Here is a 24,027-nt window from a genome sequence, read left to right on the forward strand (position 1 = left end):
ATCTCTAATTTTCTTGAAGAGATCGCTAGTCTTTCCCGTTCTGTTGTTTTCCTCTATTTCTTTGCACTGATCACTGAGGAAGGCTTTCTTATCTCTCCTTGCTATTCTTTGGAACTCTGCATTAAAATCGGTATATCTTTCCTTTTCTCCTTTGCTTTTTGCTTCTCTTTTCACAGCTATTTGTAAGGCCTCCTCAGACAGCCTTTTTTTTTTCATTTCTTTTCCGTGGGGATGGTCTTGATCCCTGTCTCCTGTACAATGTCACTAACCTCCATCCATAGTTCTTCAGGCACTCTGTCTATCAGATCTAGTCCCTTAAATCTATTTCTCACTTCCACTGTATAGTCATAAGGGATTTGATTTAGGTCATACCTGAATGGTCTAGTGGTTTTCTGTTTTCTTCACTTTAAGTCTGAATTTGGCAATAAGGTGTTCATGATCTGAGCCACAGTCAGCTCACAGAGCAGCTTTGTTAAAGGGCAAAACTCACTGCTTTAGAGAGCAGCTGTTGAGTAATGAGAGGATGACAGGGGTGGGGGGCGGGGGGAACAGAACTGATCTTTAACTCCACATTTGTTCAAACCATGTCAGGTCAGAGTTCAGTAAAATTAGTCATAAGCGGGTTGCAAAAGAGTCCAGGTAGTGCTCTGAAGCACTGATTTAGTCTAGCAGAGGTAATAGATCACTTAGATTATAACGACAGGCAGGCTGCCAGGAGAATTCAGGCATGGGAATGGTGTGCTTGTACCACACAGAGCCTCAAAAAAAGAAAAAGACTGTGCCTCCCAGTATGGACCACACCTCACCAGTCAATACCCATCCTTGTCCCTTCCTAGTTCCACCAGACCCAACTGTTCACTTATGTGTGCATACACCCTCCAAAGTCATCTGGTTGTGTTCCTCTTTGATTCAGAGGAAGAGATGGCACACATGTATATCATGCAATTTTTCATAAATCAGTTTAATGTAAGGCAAGTTTTTGGTGAGATAATTAAGTAGCAACAATTTTAGATTATATTCCTTTACAAGATCATTGACTGAGCTAAACTATACGAATGGCACCATCTGCTGTAGTTGAGAGGCTTCTTGTCAAGATACATAACTTTATCTTACCATGCATAGAAATGATCAAATGGATTGCCTTAGGACAAATGCTGTCCTGAACTATAGCTGGTAGATGATAATGCATGAATAGGTAAATATTGATTAGACTATAAGCCAGACTACTTAATTATAGCAAATTATACTTACTAATTTATAAGTTATAACCCAGACTACTATTAATCAAGAGTTTCTAGAAATAGAAATTTATAGTTCACTTATAAGAAGTACAGCTTTGAAGGATAAGAAATTGATTAAACCAGAAAGTGGTTTGAATCTCCAAATCCAATGCAAATCAACACTCAGGCACTCTACAAGGTTAATACCCCAGGACAGTGAATATTTTCTCAATTCTTCTCTCAGTCCAAATTTGCTTTTTATTTGAGAAAGAGGTATAACAAAACATCACAGTATATTGCTTTTGATTAGTTAAAACAGTTCTTTCAATAGGGTGATTTATTCTCCATTGGATGATGATCAATCCTGGTAAATTCTCCCAGTTCCTCTAAATTGTCAAACTGATGAATAATTCTGGCTGTGGAATGGGCAAGTGGCTCAAAGGTGTTTTTCTGAGTTATGCTGAAAAATGTCCTGCTTGTGTCATGGCTTTTTTCCTAGGAGGGTTGTTTCGGATCACACTGGTATTTATTTATCTTTGGATCTCTAAAAATCAAACTGTAGTACACTTAGTCCCTCATTTCGTCCAGTGTAAAAGCTGCATAAGAATTTTAAATATTGTAATGATTATAGGAAAAAATATTATATTAGTTTCAAAATTATTTTGAGTTTCATTTAAGACTAAAAGCCAGAGAGATGAAGAAAAAAATAACCTTTTTTTTTTTTAAATGTTAAAGTAAAATGAAGCAAACTGAAAAAGAAAATGAACTGTCTGCAGGACTGTATTCTTGGAATTCTAGGTGGTGAATCACATAGATTTTGTGAACTCTGATGTTTATCATCCTGGAGGGCAATTCACAACTGCAGAATCCTACACATTACGTTCATACTACTTACGATCCTCATAAACTTAGTAAATGAATGATGCTTTGCATAGAGTCTTTATTTGCCATGTAAAGGCTTTTACTTTAAGAACTGAAATGTATCAGAGAATAGTAATGGCAGAACTGCATTATATCCTAAGTCATGAACTTGACAAATCTTTCCAATCACCAGATGAGAAAAACACAATTAAAAAGGGTAAGGTATTTTGAAAAGTCACTCTGCTGTCACTGACTTTTGCTTCAATTATGGGAGCTTTACTGCCATCTTTTCTATAGGACAGGATTCTTAAGACTAGCAAAAAATCTAAATGTTGCTAGAAATGCTACTTAGGTGCACGTTGTTACTGACATTTGCTAATATTTTTTGTATGTGACTTGCTTAAGGAAAATTGAATTATATTTGCGACTTCTCTCCCCTGTGCATTCTTGCACTGGAAGTTTTGTATTTCTAGAACATCATCTTTATTATACCTATATACCTTTCCAATCCCTTTTCCCAGCACCTCAAGATCTGACATTTTCATATTTAACTTCAACCAGAAATCAGGAAGACAGATAAAACTTGTAAGCTATGTCCAACACTGATTTGGGGACCAAATTCTTTATTCCCTTGGCAAAGGGGGAGTTTTACATCAGATTTTATCTGTCGGCGGGGAGGGGGGGTCATGGTATGACTGTAGGATTTATGTGAATACAGTAAAGGGAGCTTAAGACATTAAATAGGGTAAAATTGGCTCCAAGTTGCATAAACTGCTTTTGTTTGTAAATTTAGTTTGATGTTAAAGCTCCTGTATTATGTCATTTCAAAAATTTTTAAACTTTGTGATTTGATCATATATTTTCTCCAAATTGTGCCGTCAGATTTAAGATCTTATGTCATGGCTCTGTCTTTATGGCATCCACAGAGGACCTGCTTGATAATTGTTAAATTCAGCTTAATGAGACCTAGTAAGCCTATTAACTGTAGGCACTAAGATCAAATATAGAACCAGAGGCAACTCTCAATTTCTATTCTCACTATGGGATCTACATATGTTTAGGAACTACTTATTTACTGAAGACAGAAAAAACATATTGTAATAAAATTGAATAATATTCGTACATAGTATACATTTTGCTTTTAAAAGAAAGGGCAGGAGTAAATAATTTTTAAGATATTTGCACCTTTTTTCTTTCTCTTTTTCCTACAGGAATAATACAGGAAAAAAACTATTAACATATTCAATGAAAACACTTTTAAATTAAATATATTACTCACATCAAATACTGTATTATAAAGTTAAATATACTTAATAACTATTGTGTCATGTTAATGAATTAAAAATGAGCCCACTTGTATCATATTTGTATTGAACTTGATTGAAGTAAATTTTGTTAACTATACTTTGAATAGATACTAGAATCTTTTTTCAAAAGTTTTTTTTCTTTAATGTGGACCATTTTTAAAGTTTTTATTGAAGGTGTCACAATACTGCTTCTATTTTATGTTTTGGTTTTTTGGCCCCAAAGCATGTGGGATCTTAACTCTCCCACCAGGGACAGAGCTCACACCCCCTTCATTAGAAGGTAAAATCTTAACCACTGGACCTCCAGGGAAGACCCAACGTTAGAATCTTATATTCAAATAGTGAAGATCAAAACATTATTGACAGTAATAGTTATCAATAGGAAAACCTGATTACTATACAATCCCTCTCCCCATTTAATTACTGCTGATATTTACAATGTACTCTTCTTTAAAACTGCAGGGCAGTTTTTATTATTTTTTTTTAGAAGAATGAGAACTAATTAGAAATGGCAATAGTGAATACGAATACTTCATTTTCCTTCCCACTCCCTGAGTTTTCAGTGTAACGCCAATAGGCCTCCATGTGCCCACATAATCATGGTATCCAATTATAAATATCTCAGTTAGATTTATATTATCTAGTCATCGTAATCAATTCTACAGTTGATGATTTCAAGAAGAATAAAAGTTAATATGAAAGCTATTGTGATGTTTTCTAAGAACCATTGTTTTTATTATACTGCAAGGTAGTACATCAATATTTAATACCTTTTTCATTAATTTGGTGATTCTCAGGGGCACATATGATTCTTCATAAATAAAAAGTAATTCAACTGAGTTTTACATTCTTTTTAGAGGGACAAAAAATGGCATATTCTTGCTTTTTAAGTTAACCACTAAGCAAAGTTTAAAAATTCACATTGTCTTTAAATATCTGCATGACATTTACTCTATAGACCTGTATCACATTCTGAGGATAAAATATGTAAAAAATAGACTATCCTCTCAAAAAGCTACTCCTGGTGGGTTTCACAGACAGACCAAATAAGGGAAGATACCGCTGTATACCCAGACTTTCCTGGAGTTTCCTAAAGCAGTTCTTTCTAGAATCATAGTTTATAAATTAAAATTATATTTTGTCCCTCTTATTATTTTCTTTATTCCTACCCATCTCAATACTGAATAAAAAATATATTGAATAATTCCCTCAGTGTCAAGATCTTAACAACATATTAATATAAATCAAATATATTCATCAAATATATATAAATCAAAATAGTTTAATGACTAACACTACTCTCTCTTTCACCTGGGTTAAAATCTATTTCTCCCAAGGAATATTGCTTTTCCACATCTAAAGAAAAAAATTCACAAAATGCTGGGAATCTCAAAGAGTTTGTGAGAAGGGTTTTGAGGTAAGTGGGTCTAGGCTGTAACTAGGCTGTATAACCTTTTCTTGTGCGTGGGGGAGACAGAGTCCTAGAGGAAGAAAGGAGGGAAGACACTGAATATACAGTATATTCACTAAAATATACTTTGAATATACTTCCTCCTCTTTCTAGACTTTCATTTGCTCTTAAAAGAATCATCTCTGGTCTACTTCCCTATCAATCTGTAGTTCACTCCTTGAAGTCTTAGGCCTGGATGTCCCTGGTCAGAACTTTGGAAGTTCTGACTTTTTGACAATTCAATGTGGCTGTCATACGCATCTCAAAGTTAACATGCTTAACCATAGAACTAATACCTCGCTGACCTTCCTCATGAGTAAATATTACCACTACATGCCATTACCCAGCTGAAGGCCACTTTTGACTCCTGATTTTCCCTTAATCCTCAAAATTCAGTTCAGAAGCAAATCCTGTCTCTTTCATCTGCAAATATATTTTCTCTAAAAAAAAAAAAAAAAAAGGAAAGAAAGAAAAATCTACATCTTTCTAACTCCACCTGTGATGCTTAATCTCTGCAGCCACCAACCTAGCCAGATCATCCTCGGCTCTGAAGTATCATTTTCAAGGCAGCACCTTTGCTTCCATTTTTACCTCTTCTATCTGATCTTTACATAGAAATGGGAGTAATCACTCCTCTCAATAAAATCCCTCCAAAATCCATCCAAAATAAGCTTTACACTTAGCAAGTTTTATAAAACCCTCCATGACCTGACTCTGTGATCACCACCATTTTTCCACACTCATTCTACTCCAAATAAATAATGTTAGGAAGTATTCCTAAAGTTTCCTAACTTTGAAAAATTGCTGGCAGTAGGACGCATTGTCACCCTCTTCTCACCTAGTGCAGGCACTGTGGAAATGCCAGACTGCTCCAAGCTCCAAGAAATGAATCACAGGCGTATTCTTGCTTTGGGCTATTATACTCCTGATTTATGACACTGTTGAGGCCAGTGCAACAGGAAATTTCAGAGAGGAATCTCAGGTCTATAGTTCATGAAGTGCTGGCTCAAGTACATTCTCAGAGGTTTTCTACTTTGAGTTTTATTTGACGTATTTTCAAGTTCCTTCTTATCTACAGGAGATGTACTGGCACAGAGCCTGACAAAACACTGAGCGATGATCATAAATTAGTGATTTATCATTTCTTCCTCCCATGTCTGATAATCCCCTATTGTTTTCCTGAATTCAATTTTGTTTTCCTCCTTCCTAGATTTCATCAGTAGGAGAATGGTGGATGTTCCCATGGCAAGATTTTCAGGCATCTGAGGGTTCTTTTGTGAGGGTGAGCATAGCAGATCTTAAGGGGCATGGTTTCAGACTTCTATTCCTAAATCCAGTGTGAGCCCTTGCCCTTTGCCTCTCCAAATCACAATATCAGGAGTGCATTTTTTTCAAGAGACATTCTACCCTTTTGAATGATCTCATTCAATACGAAAATTTTTGTTTATTCTCAGACTTCAGCATATGCCTTCCTGAATTCTAATGTACATAACTGCTGCACATAACCTATGCCTTAAATATCACAAAGGCTAAAATAATTACTAACTCAAGATAATCAATTCTTTTTTACGGGTCAAAAATAAATCTGCTATCATACTTCCAGTGTCTCTATGATCTGAGAGACAGACTTTGTATACATCTATGTATGTAATGTCATGGGGTCGCAAAGAGTCGGACACGACTGAGCAACTGAACTAAACTGAACTCAACTGATGTATGTTAATGTAATTGACTTCATACTTGAAAATTTATTCCTTCCCTGAGATCATGATGAAATTAATGCCTTTTAAAAAAACTTCTTGAGAAAAAGAATGAAGTCATCTCAGACCTTTCTTCCTTAAAAAAAAAAAAAAAAAACCTCAAGTCTCCATTCTGTTTCTTTTTAACTTATTGCTTTCTTTATTTCTGCTTCATCCACCCACCCCTTCATGCTCTCCTAATTCTACCTTAATCTCTTTATCCAGAAGTGTTTATGCTATGCCTCATAGAATCTGTAGTTTCCTTAAACAGATCATTAAGTACCCCCACTTTCTGGATGACAACTTATGGAATGAATGAGCTTTCATTTCTGTTGAGCTCAGTGAGGAAAATCAATGAGTAAACTGGTAACTTCATTTACAAATCGACTATGGAACTTCAACTATTACTCAGAGCCCTTGAGTCTTTTATATGTGTATAAATAAGCACATAATCTTATAAGAAAGCTGAGCGCCAAAAAATTTATGCTTTTGAACTGTGGTGTTGGAGAAGACTCTTGAGAGTCCCTTGGACTGCAAGGACATCCAACCAGTCCATCCTAAAGGAGATCAGTCCTGGGTGTTCTTTGGAAGGACTGATGCTGAAGCTGAAATTCCAATATTTTGGCCACCTCATGCGAAGAATTGACTCATTGGAAAAGACCCTGATGCTGGGAGGGATTGGGGGCAAGAGAAGGGGACAACAGAGGATGAGATGGCTGGACGGCATCACTGACTTGATGGACATGAGTTTGAGTAAACTCCGGGAGCTGGTGATGGACAGGGAGGCCTGGCATGCTGTGATTCATGGGGTCGCAAAGAGTCGGACACGACTGAGCAAGAATCTGACTGAACTGAACTGAATCTTATAAACAGATTTATAGTTTTCATTTAGAAAATATTTTATAAAACACTAGTTTATAATGGATCATTTTGAAAATACAATTATATGTTAATAAAAGTAAACCTTATTTTGAAAGACATTTATATGCTAATAAAAGACAACCATTCAATCTTAGCAAGGCAGAGTGAGCATTGCTAATGATTAATTCTTTCAATAGTAAGTAAAATTTTTAATGATAAAATATTATGCCATCAACTTTTATTTATTTATATATTTAACCGAATAAATTAGTCAGAGATGCAATCCATAGTAAGGGATGAAGGAAGCCATGACAGCAGGCTTATCATTTACTCAGTATGGTGGGAAGACAGCATCAAATACACAAGAAGAGTTACTATGATTTTATTACATTCATGTACATCACTGTCATGAAAATAAAGTGGAGCTTGCTGGAGGCCAGACAGGATTATTTAATTTAGATAGTAGAAATTTCTTTCTTAGGAACCATTTAGGAAAAGAAAATAATTTTCTGTTGCTATGCTGCTAAATGGATAAAAAGGACTTCAATGTTTTATTTCACCACTTCTTTAAAAAAAACAGTACTGGGTCTTTTACAAACCTTATACAGGAATAGTTTTAATTCTGGCAGCTCACCACAGACTGAAATATTATGTAAGTATTAGAAAAGTTTTTCTTTTTATTGACCTATGGCTGCTGAAAAGCCAAAGCAAACACACATACAAAAAAGTAAACACTAAAAAAAAAGTAAACACTGTATATGGCCCAGGGTGTAAGACTACTGGCATTTTCATATAATACTTGTGACAGTATAATTGCTATAAATTTTTCTAGAGGGAAATTTGGCAATACAGATAAATGCATACAGCTATCAATGCAACAATTCCAGTTCTAAGAATTAATACTAAGAAAATAATACAAAATGCATGTAGAGTTATATATTCATGTATATATATGTGTGTACATACTTGCACATATATATTCATGTATATAACAATCATTATACAAATGTTCATTATTGTATTAGTCCTAATAGTGCATAGATTATTATGACACATCTATATAATGGAGTCATATACTGCCCTTTAGTTACTCTATAGATTTAACTTACATGCAAGTTTGATATACTTCTAAATATTTAAAAATCTATAGACAATAAATTCTATAGAGCTTAAGAGTATTATTTTTTTATAAGAGTATTATTGATGCTTAAATAATTGGTGGTCATAACAAACTATGGATAAGAGATATCATTGGTAGAATTTTTTCCTTCACCTGTGTCTCTGTTTTATGTTTTTTCTGCCTCGATTATATATTACTTTAAAAACTGGTGATGAATACAGATCTTCCTCAGTTTATGATGGGGTTACATCCAGATAAACCCACTGTAGGTTGAAAATAACCTTAAGTTGAAAAAGCATTTAATACACCAAACCTATGAATATCATAGCTTAAGTCAGCCTACCTGAAACATGATCAGAACACTTAGTGGGCAAAATGATCTAACCCAAAGCCTGGGTGTTCAGAAGCTCAGTCGTGTCTGCCTCTTTGCGGCCCCATGCACTGTAACCCACCAGGCTCCTCTGTCCTTGGGATTCTCCAGGCAAGAATACTGGAATGAGTTGCCATTTCCTCCTACATAGGATCTTCCCAACATTTTATAATAAAGTATTGACTATTCCATGTAATTTATTGAATACTGTACTGTCAGTAAAAAATAGAATGGCTGTCTGGGTACAGAAGGGTTGTGAGTATATCCACTGTTTACCTTCCCTGATCACATGACTGATGGGTGCTGTAGATGCCACTACCCAGCATCCTGAGAGCAGATACCATGCATCACTGGCCCAGGAAAAGATCAAAATTCAAGGCTGGAGGTGTGGTTTCTGCTGAATGCTTGTCACTGTCACACCATACAAAAGTCCAAAAACTTTAAGTCAAACTGTCATAAATCAGAGACCAATTAATACCCTGAAAAGGATCTGACAAAAATAATGATACATATACAAATGAGTGCATGTATGTGTGTCTGCCATTTCAGGACACTCACCTTTGGTAAGGAAGCCCGTGATCCTGAGCTCTGTGTGGTCATGGTCAGCACAGTGGTTATTCCCAAGGCTACCCGGGCTGGGGCAGCATCCATGTTGATCCAGAAGGAAACCCAGGAGAGAATGACAATCAGGAGGCTTGGAATGTACATCTGGATCAGGTAGTAGCCCATTTGTCGTTCAAGATGGAATCGCACTTCTATACATGTAAACTTTCCTAATTGGTTGCAAAATAAATGCAGCAATTGGTAAAAACAGGTCTTCACTATTGCATCAAAGGTCACAAAGCTGCTTTCATAACAATTTTGCCCTAAACATTATAATGTTATAATGAAATGGGATCCTAAGTCATATATGCAAATTGGTTTCTGAAAAATATTTTTTTATTTGTATGTTGGCATCTACAAGCAATGTAATAGAAAAGTGTGCTATTTCAGGACATAATATATAAAATTATTATTTCACATTTTATTAGCACTTCATAGTCTAGGTACTAAAAGGTCTATTATTTCATGTGATTCATGTCTGCTTTTGTACGTTCTTTTAAACACTGTACCTTGAGGTTCTAGCCAGGATAATTAGGCAAAAAAATAAAAGGCATTTAGATTGAAAAGTAAGTAGCAAAACTATCTCTGTAAGCAGAATCCATTAACTTTGTATTTAGAAAATCCTAAAAAACTCATTAAAAATCTATTTGAGCTGAAAAGTTCAGCAAGGTTACAAGATATACTACCAGTATAGAAAAAGCAATTGTGTTTCTGTATGCTAGCAATGAACAATCCAAAAATTAAATTGAGAAAATAATTCCATCTGTATAAGAACCAAATAAAATATTTAGAAATAAAGTTAACAAAAAGTACAAAACATACAATAAAAAAAATAACAAAAGTTGAATAAAATTAAAGAAGGTCATAAAAAAAGGTGATTGTGTAGCCATTAATCAGAAAACTTTTATGATTAAAATTGTGATATTTCCCATCTTGATTTACAAATTTATTGCAATTTCTATTAAAATCCCACCTGGTTTTTATGTAGAAATTGACAGGTTGATCTTAAAATTAATATGAAAATGCAAGGGACCTACAATAGCCAAAATAGCCTTGAGGTGAAAAAAACAAATTTGGTGAACTCACACTTTGTAATTTCAAGACGTGCTGCAAATTTACAATAATCACAAAGTGTGGTACTATTATAAGTAAAGATATACAGATCAATGGAATAGAACTGAAAGTCAAGAACTGATCATTTATGGTCAATTGATTTTTTAAAAAGGATTAAGACTATTCAGTAGGGAAAGAATGATCTCTTTAATAAATGGTACAGGGCTTCACTGGAGGCTCAATGGATAAAAATCCACCTGCCAATGAAGGAGACAGGGGTTCAATCCCCAATCCTGGAAGATCCCACATGCTGTGGAGCAACTAAGCCCACACAGCACAGCCAAATATAAATAAGTAAAGTTATGTTTTCAAAAAAGAAACTAAAGTAAAATAAAAAAATAAACGGTACAGGGAGAACTTTTCTTTTTGGAACTTTCTGGAATTTTTTTTTCCAAATATTTTCTTCCCCAGTTGGTTGAATCTTTGGATATGAGCCCGTGGATATGGAAGACTGACAGTACAATGAAAGTCAGGTCACATTTCTGGAAGTGTTGAGCCCCAAAGGAATCATAGGTACTCTAAGGATGTTAGTGGAAGGGCATTTACTCACCACATGGGAGCAATATTTCAACTGTGGGCAGCTTAAGGGAACTTATAAGAGTAGGTTAGGAGTTAGAATAGATATTTACAGGAATATCCCATGCCAACTGAGAAAGGTGAACAGATAACATGAATGTACAAGTTTTGCAGCCCTTGATGTTAATAACTGCATCTGATATTTATCCTCAAAGGTAACAGGCTACTGCATCAGGGTGAGTGGTAAGTGCTTAGTAAGTATCTTGATATGCATGACATTGTGACCAAAATAAAAAATTAGGCAACAGAAGCCTTAAAAAAAAGATATCTCTTTCATTTTGTTAGTAAACACAATGTTTATGACATAGGAAAAGTTAAAAGGACATTTTACTGCTCACATAGAAATTAAAGGAACTTTTTTTGAAAAGAGCATTATTATTTTAACTATAAGTGTTTAAAAAAGAGAAATTATTTAAATATAACTGAATTCCAAGCATTTCTTTTGTTTCATACAAACCAATTACATAGCAACATGCAATGAGTCAAAACTTCTGTAAGTTTTAAAGATGTCCATTCTCTGCTCGATGACTATAAAAAACATTCAGCTATAAATTGCTGAAATTAGCCTAGCACTATAAGAAGCATCTGGACAGCATATAACTACAAGTCATAAGTGTAATAAAGAACACTGAACCCCTACCTGTGTTGTAATGTTTAGTGCAGTATCGTAAATCTTTCTCTTCTTTCAACAGAAACTGGGGTAAAGTGAGTCCTTCTGCCACTTGTACAGGTGCCTCATCTTGCCATTCAAATATGAGATCATTCATTGTGTACCCAACTAGGCAAAACATAATAAAAATATTTAGAATGTAACAAGGCATTCAAAGGTGAGAAATTTTAACAAATCACTTGTAGATTTCCCATAGAATGAGAAGACCAAATAGTGTCATCTTAACTCTATTGATTGAGTTATGCATTGCACAATTTCAGGCTACTGAAGTCTACTCATATGAATGTTTATCAAATAACATAAGGAAATGTAGTAAGCTAATTGGGGCCTTCCCTGGTGGCTCAGAGGTTAAAGCGTCTGCCTAATGCGGGATACCCCGGTTCGATCCCTGGGTTGGGAAGATCCCCTGGAGAGGGAAATGGTAACCCACTCCAGTATTCTTGCCTGGAGAATCCCATGGATGGACGAGCCTGGTAGGCTACAGTCCATGGGGTCGCAAAGAGTTGGACACAACTGAACGAATAAAGCAAAAAAGCAATAATAAGTATAGCATATACATCCTTTCCTTAGGATAGGCAGATACTGCATTGACTCAGTGATTTATTTTGGTTCCAATCCATTAAGTCTCCCTCACATTTTCTCAAAGTATTCAGAACCCTTTCAAACAAAGCTGAAATTGTCACTGGTTATGAAATGACCTGAACTATAACATCCAGGGAGAGAATCCAGTGCTGATCCCTTTCTTGGTTTAATCATTAACTGCTTTTGCTTATCGCATCTGCTTCTATGTCCTAAGTCCCAAAGTGGACAAAAGGGTATTTTAGATAGAAATGTTTGATATCCAGTGTAAAAAAAAAATCCACAAGTTTGTGGAGGGATAAACTCCACAAACTTTTGTACATGTAATGAGTCAATTAAGAACAGAATTAAATAATGTATTTTGCAGTAAGCCAGCATGGTTTAGTAAATTAAAATGTCCTCTGTCTATAGAAAGAAAAGAAAATGAAAGTGAAGTCATTCAGTTGTGTCCAACTTGTTGGGATCCCATAGGCTGTAGCCCACCAGGCTCCTCTGTCCATGGAATTTTCCAGGCAAGAGTACTGGAGTGGGTTGCCATTTCCTTCTCCAAGGGATCTTCCTGAACCAGGGATCAAAGGGATCAAACCCAGGTCTCCTGCAGTACAGGCAGATTCTTTGGCAACTGAGCCACCAGGGAAGCCCTCTGTCTATAGTAGTGGTATCTAAGAAAAGCAGAATTTTATCTTTTTCTTCCCTGTGAGTGAGCTGTGGAAATGTACACTTGAAGACTGTTGCAGAGAAGGAGTCAACGTGAAATGTAACCTGTGGGGGAAGATGATTGCCAACATCCACAACAGCCCTGGAGGTAGGATAGAAGAAGAAGCACAGTTTGGCCTCTGAACTAAGTCAGTTCAGTTCAGTCGCTGAGTCGTGTCCAACTCTGCAACCCCATGAGCTGGAACATGCCAGGCTTCCCTGTACTTCACCAACTCCCGGAACTTGCTCAAACCCATGTCCATTGGTCAGTGATGCCATCCAACCATCTCATCCTCTGTCATCCCCTCATCCTCCTGCCCTCAGTCTTTCTCGGCATCAGGGTCTTTTCCAGTGAGTAAGTTCTTCCCATTATCTGGCCAAAGTATTGGAGCTTCAGCATCAGTCCTTCCAAAGAATATTCATGGCTGATTTCCTTTAGGATTGACTGGTTTGATCTTGCAGTGCAAGGGACTCTCATGAGTCTTCTCTAACACCACAGTTCAAAAGCATCAATTCTTCAGTGCTCAGCTTTCTTTATAGTCCAATTCTCACATCCATACCTGACTACTGAAAATATCATAGCCTTGACTAGACGGACCTTTGTTGGCAAAGTAATGTCTCTGCTTTTTAATATGCTGTCTAGGTTGGTCATAGCTTTTCTTCCAAGGAGTAATTGTCTTTTAGTTTCATGGCTGCAACCACCATCTGCAGTGATTTTGGAGCCCAAAAAATTCTCCAAGCCAGGCTTCAAAAGTACGTGAAACATGAACTTTCAGATGTTCAAGTTGATTTAGAAAAGGCAGAGGAACTATGACTTGACTTTTCTTGCCTAGGATGGCTACTCCATTTCTTCTAAGGGATTCTTGCCATAGTAGTAGATATTATGGTAATCTGAGATAAGTTTGCCCATTCCAGCCCATTTTAGTTCTCTGATTCCTAAAATGTTGATGTTCACTCTTGCCATCTCCTGTTTGACAACTTCCACTTTACCTTGATTCATGGAGCTAACATCCCAGGTTCCTATGCAGTATTGCTCTTTACAGCATCAGACTTTACTTCCATCACCAGTCATGTCAACAACTGGGTGTTGTTTTTGCTTTGGCTCTGTCTCTTCATTCTTTCTGGAGTTATTTCTCCACTCCTTCAGTAGCATATTGGGCAGATACCGACCTGGGAGTTCATCTTTCAGTGTCATATCTTTTTGCATTTTCATACTCTTCATGGGGTTTTCAAGGCAAGAATATTTCAGTGGTTTGCCATTTCTTTCTCAAAGTCAAGGGGTCAGAAAAAGGAAGCAAAAGCTCTAGGTGAATGAAAACAGCAAATATGAGAAACTCCCAAACAAATTCTCTGCTAGTTAATGTTGTAGACAGGAGGCTGTGTGTGTGATAATAGTAGAAATAGCTGGTGATGCACAGATTAGACTGAACAGAGTGATGTGTCTGGAAGAGAGCTGATCACTACAGCTCCTCCCACAATACCTGGAATGGGACGTCCCTGAAACAGCTGAATTGCATCCAGCCATGGTGGTGCAACTGAAGCCCGACACCTACCCCACCACCTGACCCATGTGCGCACCTCACATCATCCACTCCACTGGACATAGGGAAGGTGGTACCAAGGGCGTCCATGGTGAGAGAGTCTGTGTAGACTGTCTGGGATCCTACTATCAAAGTTTTAGCAGCAGCAGTTGCCATATGATAGCTTATTATGGAGCAAGCGTGATTTGGTAGAGGTTGTCAAGTCCTCCAGATTGAAGGGGACATGCATGAATTCTGGTTCCCGAACACATATGAGAACCTGCAGGACTGTCTTCCAGATGATTGGACTTAGAACAGCAAATACTCGCTTACACTGGAATATATTTCATTGAACCCTGCAATGAATGATTTGATGAATAATAATAGAAGGCTTTCAGTTTTATCTGTAAGTTTTTTGATATAGCCATTGTAAATATCATTTCACCTAGAGAGAAAATAGATGCACATTTCTCAAGGACCAAGAGTTAGCAAAATATGCCTTGATTCTTACCTATTTCTAGGTAAACAGGTGCCTTATTCTTTCACACATGCAATCCCTAAAGACAAAATATGTGAGACATTTCCAAACTTAGATAAATGGAGAAATGAACTGAAACTCGGTTTTGTTTTTTACATTCTAATTTTTTCTTAGAGTCTTCTGTGAAAAGTAGGTAGCTCTCTGAAATTCCCTCAAAGACAAGCTTTAGTCAGTCTCTGATGCAGTTTATAGGCAGCATACATAGCTTGCTCTTATAACAATCATCCACACTAGGTAACTTAAGGCTTGGGTATATGCTAACCATGGCACTTTCCAGGTGGCACAGTGGTAAAGAATCTACTTGTCAATAAAGGAGACACAAGAGACTTGGATTCGAGCCTTGGGTCGGGAAGATCCCCTGGAGAAGGAAATGGCAACCTGCTCCAGTATTCTTGCCTGGGAAATTCCATGGACAGAGAAGCCTGATGGGCTCTAGTCCATGGGGTCGCAGAGTCAGACACGACTGAGCACGCACACACTCTTCGCATATCCTAATCAGAGTATGCTATTTCCTTAAACTATTTAAGTTTGAAGTCAGAAGAAAAATAGTGAGATGGCAAGTTTGGGGCGGGGGGGTGGGGTAATACTTTTATTAAGTAATTTACTGGGTGTTCAAGGAAAATAAATGAATGGTAATTTTGCCTCAATAAGCCTTCAAACATCACTTTAAAAAGATCAATAGTGTTCCACACAGTGCACAGTGTCTTAGCATCCTTATGTTTTTGACTGGCAGAACTTTATACAATTCTGGGAATTGCCAAGGTGAACAGACTAGCTAATGAGTTCAAGGCTGTGAGTTGAATTGCCTTGTATCATAATGAGCTTCACAAGAAGGAATATTTTATTGAGGGAACAAAGACATTAACCCTACATTCAGCCAATAATCTCATAAGGGATTTGCAAGGAAGCATGTAAACAAATGACTCAGTGAAACCAAACACTTGTTTCTTCAAGTACTTACTGGGCACTGACACTATGTAAAAGCATCCTACGGGGGATGTTGAGCATTGTTACCAGGTACAAAGTAAGTGTCATGGGTGAGGTACAATGAGCTATGTGCATTCAGGGGAGGGGTCTATAATATCCACTTAAACCTCATTTGAGTTGGACCTTGAAGAAAGGCAAGACCTGTATATAAAGAATATGAGAGAAAGTGAGACACTCATGCAAAGGAAATAGTGTGATTGCTTGAAAGAAATCACAAACTTTCAAGGTTTATAATAGGAATAGCAATAGAGCCAGTTTGCATGAAGAAGCATATGGAATGAAAAGATGAATTAATGTAAGATCATGTAAAATTTAATCTCAAGGTTGAAAAGTTTGATTTTTTAAAAAATTCCCTGTGGGTAGTGGTAACCAATTGGAATCTTTTTGAGCAGGGTAGTGACGTGACAAAAACTGTGCTTTAGAAACATTACTCTAGTAGAATCTTTTCATGGGATGTACAAGATCCAAGCTGCTTTCATACTCATAAGATATTATCTGCCTTTTTCATTGTGTTGACATCTGCCCAGATGATTATAAAAAAAAATAAGCAAAACTTCTAGTGTTCGGGCTTCCCTGGTGGCTCAGAGGTTAAAGCATCTGCCTCCAATGCGGGAGAACTGGGTTTGATCCCTGGGCCGGGAAGATCCCCTGGAGAAGGAAATGGTAACCCACTCCAGTATTCTTGCCTGGAGAATCCCATGGATGGAGGAGCCTGGTAGGCTACAATCCATGGGGTTGCAAAGAGTCAGACACGACTGACTTCACTTTCACTTTTCTAGTGTTTAGCATAGTTAAAAACAGTGGCACCAAACTATGCTAGTGGTTATTGTATTCTTTACAGCCACATCTTGCATTATAAACATTACCACTTTTATTTAAGAATGCCCTAAATCCTAGATAAAAATAGTAACAATCCCAGTCTCATTAAATTTTGACCCCATGTCAATGTCCTTTTAATATTCTGTGTATCAAAATGGAAAATATGGATAAAACACTTCAGCTGCACACGGTAAACCAATGGTTGTTTCAAGGAAAAGCACTGGTGTGACTGATTTGCAAGTAAGTTGACTGGTTTTGCTTGAAATCCTATTTTTACTTGAAAAAACAAATGACTGGCAAACTGTGGTTATTAACCTAGAGGATGGGGGATGGGGAGGGAGGTGGGAAGGAGGCTCAACAGGGAGGGGACATAGGTACACCTACTGCTGATTCATGTTGATGTTTGGCAGAAACCAACACAACATTGTAAAGCAATTATCCTTCAATTAATAATAAATAAATTTAATTATTAAAAGCTGTGGTTATTACAATTAGGAATATGACCAAACATTTTCTTGAAAGTAAAGGAAGTGAGTGAAGCTCTCATGTTGAAGGAAACAGACAATATTTGTCGTCCATAGTAGATTTTGAGCTTTTTATTCAACATTAGACTTTTGGTAAAATTTTTTTTCCACCCCCTGAAAATTTTTTTTTTGATGAGCTCAATGGTGATATTAACAAATGTGACTTTTCAATATTGTATAATGTCATGTGTTAATGTTTGGAATATCTGAATAACTCATTAAGCCATTGTTTTCCAAATGATCAAGGCATAATTTTAAAAATCATGCATATGGTAATGTTACTCTTTCCATACATCTGTAAAATAGACAGCCAACGGGAATTTGCTGTATGCCTCAGGAAACTCAAACATGGGCTCTATATTAACCTAGAGGCGTGGGGTGGGGAGGGAGATGGGAGGTAGGTTAAAAAGGGAGGCGACATATGTATACCTATGGCTGATTCATGTTGAGGTTTGACAGAAAACAACAAAATTCTGTAAAGCAATTATCCTTCAAAAATAAATAAATAAATAAATAAAATCATGCATAGATAAGAGATCCATTTAATATCAAAGATGGACAAACAGATTTTAATTTACAAGAGTCTGAAGAGTTCATTGCAAGTGTATAGCAAAATGATTCATACCACTTTGAAAAATATATATGTATTTTTTTCAGACAAATTGCTGAATTTTACTGTACACTTGAAACTAATGTAATGTTGTAAATCAACTACACTTCAGCAAAAAGAATTCATTGCAGTGGTTTCCAATTTCACATTGCAACCAATCTTTAAGAAACTACCACCTCTAGAAACTAAAAGACTTTCCCCCATATTACAGAATTTCCTTCTTTTTAGAGGATGAATAGTCCACATTGTCATGTACATACTACATTTTCTTTATCCATTCATCTATCAATGGATATGAAATTTGTCTCCGCATCTTGACTACTGTAAACAGTGCTGCAATGAACACAACAGTGCTAGTATTTTTTAAGATCTTGATTTTAACTTTTACAATAAATGTCCAGAAGTGAGATTACTGGATCATATAATAGTCTTATTTTTCATTGTTGCAACCCGTGGATGAAGCTTGAAGTTATTGTGTCAAGTGAAATAAGTGAGTCAAAGAAAGGCAAATAGGGCATGATTTCACATATATGCAGTATCTTAAATTATCTATTCATGGAATCAAAGAATGGAATGGTGATTACCAGGGGATGAGGAATGGAGAAATGAGAAAAATCAACAAGCATAAAGTTTTAGTCAAACAAAATGAATAAGCTCTAGACAACTGCTGTACGGCATTGTACTTACAGTCATCAATAATGTATTGTACATTTAAAGAATCTGCTAAGAAGGGAGATCTCATGAAAAGTGTTCTAAACACAATATAATACATTTTAAAAGGTATATTTACAATCTTGAGAAGGTAAAGAAAAAACTCTCATTCTTCCTCAATGTTTCTTCAGGAAGTCAGAGGTGATACTTCAGTAGACCATTTTGTCAAAATGGGGAAAAATATAGAGATAAGGGGAAATAAGAAGTTAGAGAACTTTTCACAGTTTCAAGTCTAAGTCACTGACACACAGCTATGCCTCAGTTCTTTGCTGACATAGAATGTGAGTAGAGTAGGTTTCTCTGGCCATCTTATAAAATACTTTTCTTCAATAAGTCTTTCTTGCTTTTTTTTCCATGAACTTCTCTATACCTGACATCATGTATGACCCTTTGCAACCCCATGGACTCCATGGCATGCTCTAGGCTAGAATACTGGAGAGGGTAGCCTTTCTCTTCTCCAGGGTATCTTCCCAACCCTGGGATTCAACCCAGGTCTCCTGCATTGCAGGTGGACTCTTTACCAACTGAGCTATCAGGGAAGCTCTGAAATGGTAGATAGTCACAAACTTTTTATTTTGTTTGTTTTCTATCTAACTTCCTAGAATTTAAACTTTATAGAAGCAGACATTATTCTGTTTTAATCACTGGCATGTTTTTCCAGTACCTAAAATAGTATGTAGCATGTACCAGGAACTTGAATATAGCACTGACATATATACACTACCATGTGTAAAAAGCAGAGGAGTTCAGCTAGGTTCTTGGTGATGACCTAGCGGAGGTGGGATGGGGAGGTAGTGGGGAGAAAGGCTCAAGAGGGAGGGGATATACAAACTATATTATGTATATACTTATGGCTGACTTGCATTGTTGTAAAGCAGAAATCAACACAACACTGTAAAGCAATTATTCTCCAATTAAAATTTTAAAAAAATAGGAACTTTCCAGAACGCTCGGTGAAAGGCGGAGGAGCGGCGGCTGCCCGAACTGCGCACAGCAACGCGCTCCTTCTCGCTCCCCCACACCGGCATCGGCCCGCTCACCGGCTGTAGAAAATGGTGAAAGAAACCACTTACTATGATGTTTTGGGGGTCAAACCCAATGCCACCCAAGAAGAATTGAAAAAGGCTTACAGGAAACTGGCCTTGAAGTACCACCCTGATAAGAATCCAAATGAAGGCGAGAAGTTAAAACAGATTTCTCAAGCTTATGAAGTGCTTTCGGATGCAAAGAAAAGGGAATTGTATGACAAAGGAGGAGAACAGGCAATTAAAGAAGGTGGAGCAGGTGGTGGTTTTGGCTCCCCCATGGACATCTTTGATATGTTTTTCGGAGGAGGAGGCAGGATGCAGAGAGAGAGGAGAGGTAAAAACGTTGTGCATCAACTTACAGTAACTTTAGATTTATATAATGGTGCAACAAGAAAACTAGCTCTGCAAAAGAATGTGATTTGTGACAAATGTGAAGGCCGAGGTGGTAAGAAAGGAGCGGTAGAATGCTGTCCCAATTGCCGAGGTACTGGAATGCAAATAAGAATTCATCAGATAGGACCTGGAATGGTTCAGCAAATTCAGTCTGTCTGCATGGAGTGCCAGGGCCATGGAGAGCGGATCAGCCCTAAAGATAGATGTGAAAGCTGCAACGGAAGGAAGATAGTTCGAGAAAAGAAAATTCTAGAAGTTCATATTGACAAAGGCATGAAAGATGGCCAGAAGATAACATTCCATGGTGAAGGAGACCAAGAACCAGGACTGGAGCCAGGAGATATTATCATTGTTTTAGATCAGAAGGACCATGCTGTTTTTACTCGACGAGGAGAAGATCTTTTCATGTGTATGGACATACAACTGGTTGAGGCGTTGTGTGGCTTCCAGAAGCCAATATCTACTCTTGACAACCGAACCATAGTCATCACTTCTCATCCAGGTCAGATCGTCAAGCATGGAGATATCAAGTGTGTGCTAAATGAAGGCATGCCAATTTATCGTAGGCCATATGAAAAGGGTCGCCTAATCATTGAATTTAAGGTAAACTTTCCTGAGAATGGCTTTGTCTCTCCTGATAAACTCTCTTTGCTGGAAAAACTTCTGCCTGAGAGGAAGGAAGTAGAAGAGACTGATGAAATGGACCAGGTAGAATTGGTGGACTTTGATCCAAATCAAGAAAGACAGCGCCATTACAATGGAGAAGCATATGAGGATGATGAACATCATCCCTGGGGTGGTGTTCAGTGTCAGACCTCTTAGTAGGCCCATGAATAACACTCACTGCTGGGGTTTTATTGCAGTAGTGATTGAGTGAAGGACTATAATCATAATATGTTCACTACTTGCTTTTGTTTTAATATTCAACTATAGTAGTGTTTAAAAGTTAAATGAAGAATAAACTCGAATATAAAAGCTCAAAAAAAATTTTAAAAAATAGAAAAGGGTTAATTACTGTTACAGAAGGGCTTCCCTGGTAGTTCAATAGTAAACAATTTGTCTGCCAATGCAGGAGATAACAGGTTGATCCCTGAGTCAGGAAGATCCCCTGGAGAAGGAAATGGCAACCCACTCCAAAGTTCTTGCCTGGGAAATCCTCTAGACAGGAGTCTGGTGGGCTGCAGTCCATGGGGTAGCAAAGGATCAGATACAACTTGGAGACTAAGCAGCAACAACTGTTATAGAAACAGAAAGACTGATCAAAGGAATCAAAGATAAAGTCTAGAAAGATATCTAAGTATGTATAAACATTGAAAAGTTCTGCCAATTGCATGCAGCACTGTAAGAGATAGGGGGTGTAGAACATCAAGTGCAACATAGCCATGTGAATGTCTATGGGTTGGGGTAAGACTTAGGTGTAATCTTGAGAGATTCAGAAAAAGCTTCTGGAGCCTGAACTTCTTGAGTGGTACCTCTGGGGCTAGTCAAGAGTGGGCAATGCCAGAAAAATGCCCAACGTTCAGCGTTTGGTGGTAACATTGATACCCATAAGGAGAAGCAGCAGCATGGCAGTAATAGTCTGATAGATTTTGGTTCAAGACTCCCATAGACCCAAGTCATGAAAGCTATCAAATCATGAAAAGATATGGAGGAAACTTAAATGCTTGTTACTAAGTGAAAGAAGTCAATCAATCTGAAAAGGCTACATGCTATACAATTCCAACTCCATGACATTCTAGAAAGGGTAAAACTATGGAGGCAGTGAAAAGCTCAGTGGTAACCAGGGGCCTGGGGCAAGGAAGGAGTGAATAGGCAGAACAAAGAGGATATTTAGGGCAATGAAACTATTCTGCATGTGTGTGTGCACCCTCAGTCAGTCACGTCCAATTCTTTGTAACCCCATGGACTATAACGTGCCAGGCTCCTCTGTCCTTAGAATTTTCCAGGCAAGAATATTGGAGTGGGTTGCCATTTCCTATTCTATACAATACTATAATGGAATACAGTCATTATACACTTGCCAAAACTCAGAGAATACACACCATCAAGAGTGAACCCTGGTGTAGGTCCATGGATTGTAATAAGTGTATCTCTGGTGTGGGGTGTTGATACTGGCAGAGGATGTACTTATGTGTGGGGTCAGAGATGTATACAAGAAATTGTTAATTTTTGTTCAATTTTGTCACGAACCTAAAACTGCTTTTAAAAAGTCTGTTTTTAAAAGAAGTTGTAGTTTTTAAAATTGTACATTTTTATATGAACACCAAGTGACTGAACTATAATTCTGTGCGTGTGAAAAAGCTGATGTTGAACCAAAACAAGGCATTTTATTTCAAGGCATAACATGTCCTATTTACTGTTTGTCATCAGCTAAACTTTTTTAAAAATTTGAACATTTGAAGAATTACTTTATAGATCAGCGTATATATTCTGCAATGGTATTAAACTTTCAGTAAATAGGTTCTTCAAATTTTTGTTGCATTTATTCAAAATCAAAAATGTTTAGTCAAATTATTTTACAAATGCAGCACTAAAATTTTAGATTCTGAAGCTTTTTAGCAAATGCGAGTTATAAATATGATGTTTATAAACAGTAACACATTGAGATTAATCCCTACAACAGAAAGAGAGAAACACTGAGGTCTCAAATGTTGTACAATATTTATTTTTTATTTATGTAATCAATCTATTTTGGAACATCTTATGTGAAGATTATATTGATGGACTGTTTGTTTTTAAGTGGATAATTTATATTGAAATTCAGTGGAATTCAGAAGGCATATTTTCCAGCAAGTAAATTAGGTGGAAAATTTGAAAAGATTCCTAAATAAAAGCAACTAATTTGACTGAGCTTTGTCCTATAAAAATTTTTTTGATAAAAGTTACTCATTGAAGAGAAAGACAATATCTGTAAAAATATATGGGTTGAACTAGTTAGCTATTAATATTTCAATACAAAGAAATTAAGTTCTGAAATTATCAAATACTTTAGCCATCTCAACTATATAGAGATTATTTTCTCAATAAGACCATTATAGTCTATACAGTAGGATCCATCAATGGCATCAACAATTACAAATTTAGTACAAAAATTGCAGCTTTAAAGAAGGCTCCAAAGTATTTTGATTTGCTTTTATATACTTTATATATATCTTTAGGAATGATTATATTTTATACATTAGAACTATTGTCATCCACTAATATAAAAAACATCAGTTAATAGATATTACAAAGATATAGTAATTTAAATACTTGTATTGCCCGTCATTTATCCTCATAAGCATCTCCATTTTGATGATAAATTATAGGGCCACCCTGATGATAAGGAGAAGATGATAAGATGATAAGAGACAGAGCTGGATTTAATCCAGCTTGAAATCTCCTGTTCTTAAAGAACAGCTGGAATTTTAAAAACTAAAGGAAGAAAATGCTCACATTTGGCAGGTGCTGGCAGCCTTTGGCCAGAAGAGATGTTACTCCAGTAAATTTTATTGACCTGATATATTTGACTGCCATGTCAAAATGTATTTAACTAAAACGTTGTAATTCATAATGTGTGCATTTCATTTGAATAATTTTACCATAAACCAGATTGTTACATGTGGTTTTAAGTTCTTAGGCTTGTTAAATTATTTTCACTAAAATTCCCTGGTATAAATAACCTATAATGATTATCCTGGGCTTCCCAGGTGGCGCTAGTGGTATAGAATCCACTTGCCAATACAGGAGTCT

At 36.7% G+C, this 24,027-nt stretch overlaps 1 protein-coding gene and 1 pseudogene across 2 annotated transcripts in view; one reads left to right on the top strand and one right to left on the bottom strand.

The window, feature by feature from the left end:
* GLRA3 (glycine receptor alpha 3) overlaps window positions 1-24,027 on the bottom strand; it is a 177,353-nt gene that overhangs the window by 23,449 nt on the left and 129,877 nt on the right. For both annotated transcript variants that reach the window (XM_065908200.1, XM_065908201.1), the window contains exons 6-7: window positions 11,861-11,998; window positions 9,487-9,701 (exon numbers count right to left, since the gene is read on the bottom strand). In XM_065908200.1, coding sequence (XP_065764272.1) covers window positions 9,487-9,701; window positions 11,861-11,998 — 353 coding nt within the window. The remainder of the gene's footprint in view (window positions 1-9,486; window positions 9,702-11,860; window positions 11,999-24,027) is intronic.
* LOC136148311 (dnaJ homolog subfamily A member 1 pseudogene) lies at window positions 19,814-21,276 on the top strand (annotated as a pseudogene).

The sequence above is a fragment of the Muntiacus reevesi genome, chromosome 17 (assembly GCF_963930625.1).
Source record: "Muntiacus reevesi chromosome 17, mMunRee1.1, whole genome shotgun sequence".
NCBI classification, from domain to species: domain Eukaryota; kingdom Metazoa; phylum Chordata; class Mammalia; order Artiodactyla; family Cervidae; genus Muntiacus; species Muntiacus reevesi.